The sequence below is a fragment of the Meles meles genome, chromosome 11 (genome assembly GCF_922984935.1).
Source record: "Meles meles chromosome 11, mMelMel3.1 paternal haplotype, whole genome shotgun sequence".
In the NCBI taxonomy this organism is placed as follows: Eukaryota; Metazoa; Chordata; class Mammalia; order Carnivora; family Mustelidae; genus Meles; species Meles meles.
Window position 1 is genome coordinate 7,798,890 of NC_060076.1, and position 10,081 is coordinate 7,808,970.

The following is a 10,081-nucleotide window of genomic DNA, read 5'->3' on the forward strand; positions in this document are numbered from 1 at the left end:
GGGTCACAACAGTCACCAAGGGAGAAAGCCCACGAAGCTCAGACTCCGGGGCCTCTTCCTGCCTCCGGTGTCAAAGCAACAGCAGCCCCTCCTCTCCAACTACGAGATCTTTCCATCTCAGCTCCTTTTTGAGAATGGGATACCATTGCTCTCTTTTCTTTATCAAATATTTATTTTTAGCTGTTGAGCGGAAACAGTATGCTATGAAACAGTATGCATAAATATTCATGTTAAACAGGAAAACCCTCACAGTATAAGTACATATTTATGTAGAAAAAAACTATCAAATATGCAATAATATACTGACGGTGGTTCTCTGGAGTGTGAGATGACGGACATTTTTCTTCCTTTGCTTAACTGTATTTGCTAATTTTTTTTAACAATACAAATGAGCAAAAAGGCACAGATCATATATGCGGCTACATAAATATGTTTCATGTATATACATATAAAATAAAAATATACACAATATAAAATATATATTTAAAAACGTATAAGATAGTTTCATTACAAAAATAGCGAGTATTGGACTAGAATAATAAAGACAAGTAAAAACCACCCCAACTCCTACAAACCAGAACTAACTCAAAAAACACTTTGATGCCTGATGCTACCTACCATCCTTTTCCTCTCGTTGGAAATACGAGAGGGAATAATCTTGAGGATTATCAAGCTTATCCTTGATAATCTTGGAATTATCCTGAGGTCATAGGCCACATGTACTGTGAATATATCCCAGTCCCTGTCCTGGAGAGGCTAACAGGAGAAGTCAGCCCGGATCACAGGGCTTTCATACATTGACCGTGTGATGCCTGGTGTCCCTCCGGGGCCTCCTTGTTTGGGTCCATCAGTCTCCATGCTCTCTGTGAGCTCACCTGCTCGGAGTTTATGCTTTGCCTTTCTACCTGCCGGGCAAGTTCCCGTGAAGGCAGGGCCTATGGCTGGTTATCCTTGTAACCCCACCCCACGCACGGCACTCAGGTGCCCCATCAACTGGGCTAATCCCAGCCTGAGTATGAAGTTAGGCCCGCCTGGCATAAGCTTTAACAAAGGCAGTTTCGCTGTCACATGCTACACCAGGCAGAGTCCCTGACCCCCGGGAGGTCCCCAGTACCTTGATGGTTATGAGACTCAGGAGGCTGCAGGATTTAGGGAGCAGGGAAGTGAGGTGATTCGTGTGGACAATCAACACCTGTGTGGGGAAGATTTGGGGCGCGTTAGCCGAAAGAGGAGCAGCCAGCAGGCTGCCAGCTTGCTGCAGGGTACACCGCAGACCCCACCTGCCCGCTGTCCTCTGCTCGCACGGACACTGCAGTGGGGGATGTGGCTCAGAATGGCAGAATCACCAACTGTGGAATCAAGTAACCTGAAAGCCTATAATTTCAAGGGTGAAAGGGATCTTCGAGGCCTGATGCTACTTTCCATCCTGAGAAGGTCCCTGTGCAGCTGTCCTGATCTTAACCTCCCTCAGGGTCAGCACCTTCCCGTGGGGAACAGAGAATAATAAAGTACTTGCCTCCAAGGGCTGCCTTACGATTAACCAACAGACAATTAACCAACAGACAACGAGCACTGAGCCCAGGGCTGGCCTGGGGCCGAGGGCTCCATCCATACCATCTGTTGCTATTTTTACAGCACTGAGCCCTGCATACAAACTTCCATTGTCGAGGAGCTCACCAGATTGTCAGTATGGAACACTTTTTACCTCCCTTCCTTAGAGAATTCATTTAGAATGCTCTCAGCTGTCTCCATGCGATGCTGCGATGTCTTTCTAAAAAAACATTCATTCCATTCTTAGTCTCCACTGGGTGACCAGAATGAAGTAAGTACAGCTTTCATTATTATGAACAGCGAGGTCACCCCGTGTTTACTGCAGCAGGCCTCGTACCTGGCGCATTCCTGTCTCCATCTACCTACCTCCCGCCTGTCACTCTCTTTAATTCTCATGACAGCTCTGTGAGAGTAGGACTAGCGCTAGGAATGTCTTCATCTCACAGATGAAGAAACGGATGTAAGAGTTGGCGGAAGTTGCCCAACTCACGAGGGGCAAAGCCAGGATGTGACCCGGGGCCGTCTGACACCAGACTCAGTCTTCCAGCTGGGCAAACACCTGCTTCAAGCTGAAAGGGTGAGAATCAGGGAGAAGGGAGATGTCTATGCCAGGAAGACAGTGCCTCAAAGGCCCACCTGATTTCCAACAAGCAAACATGCAATAAACAAGCCTGTGAAAATGAAGATCCACGTTACCTTCTTCTGCAGAACTTTGCACGTTGCAAAAGCCCCATATGGAATCTAAGGTAAGAAAAAGAAGAGTCAGTGCTTCCCTTCCTGCCGGTGGCACACAAGTGAGGGAACGATGGGGCAGGAGGTGATCAAGTGCAAAATTCTCACGCGCACAGCAGCGCTGAGCCGGGAGTGTGGTGCGGGGGAGGCTGGGGAGGAATGCTGCTGGGAGGTGGTCAGCCCTCCCCTGCAATCAGCTGGCAGGAGACTGCCCTGCCCGGCCCCAGCCCACACACCAGCCCCAACGTGAGCTCTATCAGGGCAAAAGAAAGAAGCTGGAGAAACCCGGGTTCTTCCAGTTCCCTAGAACTCTGTGGGTGCATTTTCTAGACTCCCCGATTCTCATAGACTATGTGGAGGCCACCAACCATCTCAATTCTTTTGAATAAGAACAAAATCCAGGAACACTTCCTCGACTAATGCTTCTGGTGTTTTAAAAGCCCTAGTCCACATCTGTCTTTCTTAGGGACATGTGATCCAAGAAAAAAGGACCGATCAAATTCACAGCCAGAACATCAGCCCTGATTTACCTCTGAGAGCTCACACTTAGAGATGTCAAGAATGTCATCGGCCCCAGCTTCTTTTGCCTGCGAATAAGAATAGTAATAAAAAACAGGTTCGAACAAAACGCCCTTGAAGAGTAGACAAACCAGCCAAAGAAAAACAGGATCAAGGAGCTGTAAGAGACCAGCCACTGTCTGGTTCTACCAGTCCCTTCTGCAGGTGCATCAGTGACCCCCGCCTCAGTGGGGCTTGAGGTCCAGCACGGAACAGCCAATGAACAAGTCACGACAACTGTCATCGTTCCCTCAGGAGGGAAGCGGAAGGTACTCCTGAGTACCAGACAGGAGGCCTCACTGGTCGGCTTTGAGTCAGAGATCTCCTCTGGGGGTCAGGGAGACTGATGGGAGGGAGGGGGCATGCGGCTGGTTTGGGGGCAGTGTGGAGCCCAGTCCATGAGGGCAGGGGCGGAGATGGACTCAGAGGAAGCCCACTTTCCCTCACCAGACACATCTGATACTCTAGGCGTTTCCGAGCCTCTTCACTGGGTTTCCGCTTCCGGAAGAAGAGCGGCATTCCTTCTTTCTCGCTCTGGAGTGATCCTCTTCGGGACTCTAGGGCACAGGAGAGAAGTCAGGGCCTGGGGAATCTGTCACACCCGGGGCGGGCAGCACGCTAACGCAGACACGGAGCAGATCTGCTGGACTGTGTGATCCCTGATGGCAGCGTCTGCGTCCATCTCAACCAGCCATCTGGGCCACGAGCCCTGCACAGCAGGTCTTTCTAAGGATGCCCTTTGAGAACGCACTAACAGATGGGACTGGTCAATCACTTCTAGTTCCCGAAACACTGTCAGAGTGGCAGCAACAAGCCAAACATGGTATCAGCTACATCGTAAGCAAAGAGATCTCTCAGTTGAATAAACAAACCCCCCCCCCCCCCCCCCCCCCCCCCCCCCGGCAATCCTCAGACAGCTTGCCACCTTCACAGCTACTGTTGCATCTGATTCTCACCACAGCCCAGTTTAAAGTGATACTGAAATGGACACATGAGCTCAGTGATCTGGTTATATGGCCTGGATTGTCGCAAAACCAGTCTGGAGCTCTGTTCTCTCGAGTCCTGACACTGTGGGGTTTGCCCAACTCCTTCATGCTTCGATAACTTAGCACTTGCTAATTACAGTGTCCTGAACTCAGAAGCCAGGTGCTTACTGCCTACCCAGTATCTACAACTAGCAGAGCAGATAAGGGTTATGGATGGGCCCAGGGAAGCTTGCAGTTAGCAGCCCAGGCTTTGGAATGAAATGTTTATGGAGGTTCCTCAAAAAATTAAAAATAGAAATACCCTATGACCCAGTGACTTCACTACTAGACATTTACCCGAAAGATACAAAGGTAGTAATCAGAAGGGGCACCTGCATCCCAACGTTTATAGCAGCATCATCAATAATAGCCAAATTATGGAAAAAGCCCAATTGTCCACCGATTGATAAATGGATAAAGAAAATATTCTGTATTCACACACACACACACACACACGAATATTACTCAGCTATCCAAAAGAACGAAATCTACCCATTTGCAATGATGTAGCTAGACTATAGAAAGCTAAATGAAATAAGTCAGAAAGAGACTAATACTATATGACTTCACTCATATGTGGAAATTAAGAAACAAAACAGATGAACATATTGGAAAGCAAAAAGAGAAAGAGGTAGGCAAACCACAACAGACTCTTTTAAATCTTTTTTTTTTTTTTAAGATTTTATTTATTTGACAGACAGAGATCACAAGTAGGCAGAGGCAGGCAGAGAGAGAGAGGGGGGAAAGTAGGCTCCCTGCTAAGCAGAGAGCCCCATGTGGGGCTCGATCCCAGGACCCTGGGATCATGACCTGAGCCGAAGGCAGAGGCCTTAACCCACTGAGCCACCCAGGCGCCCCAAACCATAACAGACTCTTAATGATAAAGAACAAACAGGGTTGATAGAGGGAGGTTGGTGGGGAAGGGGTTAAATGCGTGATGGGTATTAAGGACAGCCCTTGCTAGGGTGAGCACTGGGGGTTATATGTAATTAATGAATCCCTAAATTCTATTCCTGAAACCAGTATTACATTATAAGTTAACTAACTAGAATTTATTTATTTATTTATTTTTAAAAAAGATTTTATTTATTTATTTATTTGATAGCGAGAGAGAGAGATCACAGGTAGGCAGAGAGGCAGGCAGAGAGAGAGAGAGAGAGAGGGAAGCAGGCTCCCTGCCGAGCAGAGAGCCCGATGTGGGACTTGATCCCAGGACCCCGAGATCATGACCTGAGCCGAAGGCAGCGGCTTAACCCACTGAGCCACCCAGGCGCCCCAACTAACTAGAATTTAAATTTAAAAATTGAAAGACAAAAATGTAACTAACCATGTCCACAAACCATGTCACCTTTGTTCAATCTCTCTGAGCCTCAGTTTCCTCATCTGTATAATAATCTTACCAATACCTGGTTCTGGGAGGATCCAATGATTTCATATGTGTAGAACTCATAGCACATTACCTGGCACATAATCATTGCTCAGTCAACTCTCAGCCACACAGCACCATACATCTGACAAATGACTTATTCAGGGCCCACTACAGCTAGGGAGAAGATGCAGTTGAAGAAGACATATACTCAGTCCTCAGGGGGAGGGACAGAGATCACAGGTCTCCGCCCACAGGGGCGTGGGCAATCTGGGGATCCTGCCAAACTGCAAGCTGGCTCAGGCCCCTCTTGTCACCCCACCTGCCAGCAGGCATGGGGACTAGTCTAAGAACAGCCCTCCTCCATCCATCCCTGGCGATAACTTCTTACCCTTCTGCTTCCCAAGGACTACCCCCTCATTCCCTCCCCAAAGTCCAGCCCTCCCACCACATCCCCCACAGGGACCGTTCCTTCTCCATCCCTTCCATAAGATCAGCTCCACCCAACCTGCTCTCCGAGGTCCATCCATTCCTCCCCCTGACTCCAGTCCAATGGGAAGAACCACACCCATTCTCCCCAGGCTGGAGTGGGGAGAGCCCCACCTGGCTTTGTGGGTGGACAGGTCACCAATGCTCCCTCCCTCGTGTGGACCGGAAAGCAGGCAGATCACTCGGAGGGCTTGGTCATGAACACCGGGTCGCAGACCACCGGACATGAGCCCGGGCGGAGCCCGGTCTGGTTTCCTCCAAACGCAAGAGCTGGGGACCGAAACTCAGAATCTCAGAAAGTCATGCAGACAGGGATGACGAAGTCTGAGACTCTGAGAACCCTATAATTGTGGAAAAAAGAGTTGGATCAAATTTAGACACCTGAATAGAACTGTTCCCATAACCAAAATGCACATATCACGAGGGAGCTAAAAGGGGACCCGGCGTTGCCATGGCCCTAGGGTCTCTGAATGGGGGTGCGGACCCCTTAGGGGAGGGGCGGGGCTTTCCGTTTAGGCTACAGGGACCAAAGGTTGACCCTCATGATAAGAGAGAATAGAGAACAGCGGGGCCCTGGAGCAGTCCTCTTTTGCCTGCCCCAACCCCAGGCGAACCTCCCCGAATCCCCCAACCCCCAACCCTTCCTAACCCCTAGTAACAACTCACCCGGAGCGGGGTTCTCCAGCCGTCAGCCTCAGGCATCTGCCCACAAGCAACATGGCGGCAAGGGCGTCTCTGGGAGGCTAGGCGGAGCCAAGAGGTCTCGCGAGAGTCGTGCTTTCCAGCCTATATCCGGCGCCGTCAAAAGTCTTCCGGTCTTTTGGTTTTCGGCTAGGAGGAGGCAAAGGTGCAACTGTCTTCGGTCGTCCCGAATCCGGGTTCATCCGACACCAGCCACCTCCGCCATGCCGCCCAAGTTCGACCCCAACGAGATCAAAGTCGGTGCGTGTTTTAGATGTGGCTGGGGCTGCGAGATGGAGCATCCCTCCTCCCCGCAGCCCGTCGGGCCTCCGGCCCAGCCGCCGTAGCCTTTCCCACGCCGGACTTTTAAGTTGCTGCCCGCTAGAGGCCTTTCCAGGGCTGCGATCAGGGCGCTCTGAGGTCCTGGCCGAGTCTCTTGACTCATTCTGGGTCTCAGCTTCCCCACCTGTAAATGGGGAGGGAGGACCGGACGACCTGTAGTGGCTTTGCAGCACGCACGCCATAGGGTAAGGTTTGTGCCCGGGCGCTTCCTCGCCCCGCCACTGGGTTGGCCGGCGGCCGAGCTGCCTCCCGCCGGCCCGGTGCGGGTCTCGGTAGCCGTAGCAGAGCCGAAGGCCGCTATCCCACGTGGCGCGTGGAGCGGTCCACGCCAGGGAGGACGCGACTCGCCCGCTGCGGGTTGGGTGGCCTTTCCGCTCCCTGCTGCGGCTTCGGTACTGTTTCGAGAACTGACAAGTGGTGAGGCCAGCCCCAGAAAGGTTCTCGCAGAGAAGGCTGTGACGCGGGAGCTCCTCTTACAGCGACACTGACGTTCTCTTTCTCCCAGTGTACCTGAGGTGCACCGGTGGCGAAGTCGGCGCCACGTCTGCCCTGGCCCCGAAGATTGGCCCGCTGGGTCTGGTAAGTCATCCTCGTGGAGGACGGTTGCTTAGGTTCCACACTGCGGAATTGGCAATCCCTCCTACACCTCTGAACTGGAAGTGCCCCGCTAGCAAGCTCATAGACGAGATTGGAACGTGCTGCTTTGAAGCTGTAACTTTCACTCTCCAGGGTCAAGATCTTAACTGTGGCCTTGAGCGTACCTGAGGCGTGGGCCAGAGGTCTTGCCTGATGGTTTAGAAGGTAGCTCAGCGCCACTAGGCAGCCTGCTTAGCTAAACGTGTATTCTAGTCAGGGCAATGGGCCTATCACTGATGCGGTTAAATTTATAAGTAGAGAGTGTTAACTGGGGTATGAACTTAATGTAGTTGTTTGTGTAACCTACTCCTTAATAGGACTAGCTTCACTGATGACCCTATTTATCCACTTCCCCAGTTCATGCTTTTACTGAGCTTGCATTTCCCTGAATATCATTAGGCTTTTACTCCTTGGACTTTGGTCTCCTGAACCAAACACTGTTCCCACGTGGTCTTGCTTAACCATGTGGTAAAGCACGTTTCCTTGGCTCTCCGTGTAGCTGGTACTTGCCGAGCATCTTTCTTGCTGAGGCTGGTGGTCGTTCGGAAGTCTTAAGTAGCTGATGCCCAGATCCCATCCTTGCAGAATCCTGGTGTCTTTAAAACTATCCAGGTGATTTGATGGACGTAACTAGTGTTGGAAATTCCTGCATTATCACATGGGTTGGGTCCTTACAGGAGGGTAAGTAGGTAAGGGGCATGGCTGTCTTATGACATTGTCTATTACTGTGATAGCCATGCCTTGATTTGGTAGATACAGGTCTGTTTTCAGACAGTGCCCTGTGTCCCATGAGCGGGATGCGTTTTCAGACTATACTTCGAACTTAAGAGACCAGTGTGATATACCTTTTTTCCCTCTAGTCTCCCAAAAAGGTTGGTGATGACATCGCCAAGGCGACTGGTGATTGGAAGGGTCTGAGGATTACTGTGAAGCTGACCATTCAGAACAGACAGGCCCAGGTACTTTGTTTGAGGGGGAGGGCAGAGGTAACCCTCTGGGATTCCTGGGGGGAAGGTTTTTGCCACCTGCCCCCAGTGGTGAGCTGAGGGCAATTTTAAGTGGAGGTGGGGAGGCCTTTTTGAGAGTGTGGATCAAGAAAGAGCAAAGATGGGGGCCTGACACTCACTCTTGTCACTTGTGTGACATTGGGCAAATTGCTTTGTGTCTCTGGGGCTAGGACGTGTTTCAGGCTGTGAAAATAACTCAGGAATGTACAGCAAACGCAGTCTGGCCCATGTGTTTTGAGAGCCTGGTCGCATGGCTGTATTGACGATCTTCATTAGAGCTTGGAGTGGGGCTTATTCACATGGACGATCTCTTTTGCAGATTGAAGTGGTACCTTCTGCCTCTGCCCTGATTATCAAAGCCCTCAAGGAACCACCAAGAGACAGAAAGAAGCAGAAAAACAGTTGAGTGGCTTTCTCCTTGGTAATTTGTGAGTGGAGGGATCTACCCACCGTGATAACTTAGTGGCATGTTTTCCCTTTAATGAACCTGGGTGGCAGCGCACAGGGAGTTGATAAGCTGTCAGAGAGCCAGGCACCACCAGGAAGTGTCACGCGGCTCCCCAGTGCCCACCATGGGGCTGGCCCTACTCAGGGCATGCAGAAGGCAAAGAGGGTGAAGTAAGTGATAATGGTAACCAGTAGTCAGAACCCTTCTGAGCTAACCTAAACCTTTTTTTTTTCTCTCATGTTTTAAACTGTCTCCTTTGTATAAGATTAGCAGAGACCTGATTTTGCCCCAGCCACCCGCCACTGCACCCGATCAGTTTCTGTTGGCCGGTGCGGTCCAGTGGTGAGCTGAGAGTAAACCCCAGCTTAGGAAACAGGGTTGTTCTTCATGTGGATGACTCTGTGCCGAAAGCATGGGAACAGCCTGGAAATAAAGATGAGGGAGCACGTGATGTGGTCTGCTCTGGCCTTGGGTTGTGACCAAGCTTACACTCTCTCTTTTCTGCAGTTAAGCACAGTGGAAATATCACTTTCGATGAGATCGTCAATATTGCCCGACAGATGCGGCATCGATCTTTAGCCAGAGAACTCTCTGGTAAGTGGACAATATGGAACCAACCTAATTGTTTCTATGGGGCGTATGCACCGAGTGGTAGCATTTCCCAGTTTGAAGGGACAGTCACTGTAAGACCCACAGTTGGGGTGCAGAATGGCTTGACATCAGTGAATGGGGCTGGATGTGTTGAAATCTGGGTGTCAGGGGAGCCGTGGAGACTGTATTAAGAGCTTGCAAAACTAAATGGAGCTCTGAATCTTGGATTAGAGAAGCAGGGATGTCAGTCCATAAAATATAGGGTTAATCCCTCATTGCCTGCTGTGATTTCCCCCTGGGTATCTGAGGACTGTGAGGGACTGAAGCTCCTCTGATGCTACTTTTCTTACTTCCAGGAACCATTAAAGAGATCCTGGGGACCGCCCAGTCTGTGGGCTGCAATGTTGATGGCCGCCACCCTCATGACATCATAGAGGACATCAACAGTGGTACCGTGGAATGCCCCGCTGTAAGTGACGTCTGCTTCACTTGGGTAAAGCAGGGTGAGAGCTGGAGGAAGGCTGAACAGTTCTAGAAATGGTCAATAGTGGGTTTGGATTTTTTGTTCTACTGACATACTTCTTTTTTCTTTCCCACAGAGTTAACTACAAAAGAGAATTATTTCAATAAAGGATCATTTGACATCTAGTGGACC

At 50.4% G+C, this 10,081-nt stretch overlaps 2 protein-coding genes and 1 non-coding gene across 3 annotated transcripts in view; 2 read left to right on the plus strand and 1 right to left on the minus strand.

The window, feature by feature from the left end:
• LRSAM1 (leucine rich repeat and sterile alpha motif containing 1) overlaps positions 1 to 6,529 on the minus strand; it is a 36,879-nt gene extending 30,350 nt beyond the window's left edge. The window contains exons 1-6 of the mRNA XM_046022896.1: positions 6,388 to 6,529; positions 5,836 to 6,062; positions 3,289 to 3,398; positions 2,814 to 2,870; positions 2,248 to 2,292; positions 1,115 to 1,192 (exon numbers count right to left, since the gene is read on the minus strand). Coding sequence (XP_045878852.1) covers positions 1,115 to 1,192; positions 2,248 to 2,292; positions 2,814 to 2,870; positions 3,289 to 3,360 — 252 coding nt within the window. The 5' untranslated portion in view covers positions 3,361 to 3,398; positions 5,836 to 6,062; positions 6,388 to 6,529. The remainder of the gene's footprint in view (positions 1 to 1,114; positions 1,193 to 2,247; positions 2,293 to 2,813; positions 2,871 to 3,288; positions 3,399 to 5,835; positions 6,063 to 6,387) is intronic.
• RPL12 (ribosomal protein L12) lies at positions 6,506 to 10,074 on the plus strand. Its single transcript, XM_046022898.1, has 7 exons — positions 6,506 to 6,663; positions 7,250 to 7,323; positions 8,241 to 8,339; positions 8,707 to 8,788; positions 9,343 to 9,429; positions 9,783 to 9,895; positions 10,026 to 10,074. Exons 1-7 carry the CDS (start codon positions 6,627 to 6,629, stop codon positions 10,029 to 10,031), a joined length of 498 nt encoding a protein of 165 aa, XP_045878854.1. The 5' UTR covers positions 6,506 to 6,626; the 3' UTR covers positions 10,032 to 10,074.
• On the plus strand, positions 9,131 to 9,259 carry LOC123953691. Its single transcript, XR_006820945.1, has one exon. It is a non-coding gene; the product is annotated as a small nucleolar RNA SNORA65 (small nucleolar RNA).
• Positions 10,075 to 10,081: the final 7 nt, after the last annotated feature.

What these genes read in the sequence shown, in the direction of transcription:
- RPL12 (XM_046022898.1), top strand. Translation starts at nt 6,627, where the DNA reads ATGCCGCCCAAGTTCGACCCCAACGAGATCAAAGTCG. An exon ending in CAGAAAGAAGCAGAAAAACA is followed by an intron (nt 8,789 to 9,342) that starts GTTGAGTGGCTT and finishes TCTTTTCTGCAG; the next exon opens with TTAAGCACAGTGGAAATATC. An exon ending in TTTAGCCAGAGAACTCTCTG is followed by an intron (nt 9,430 to 9,782) that starts GTAAGTGGACAA and finishes TCTTACTTCCAG; the next exon opens with GAACCATTAAAGAGATCCTG.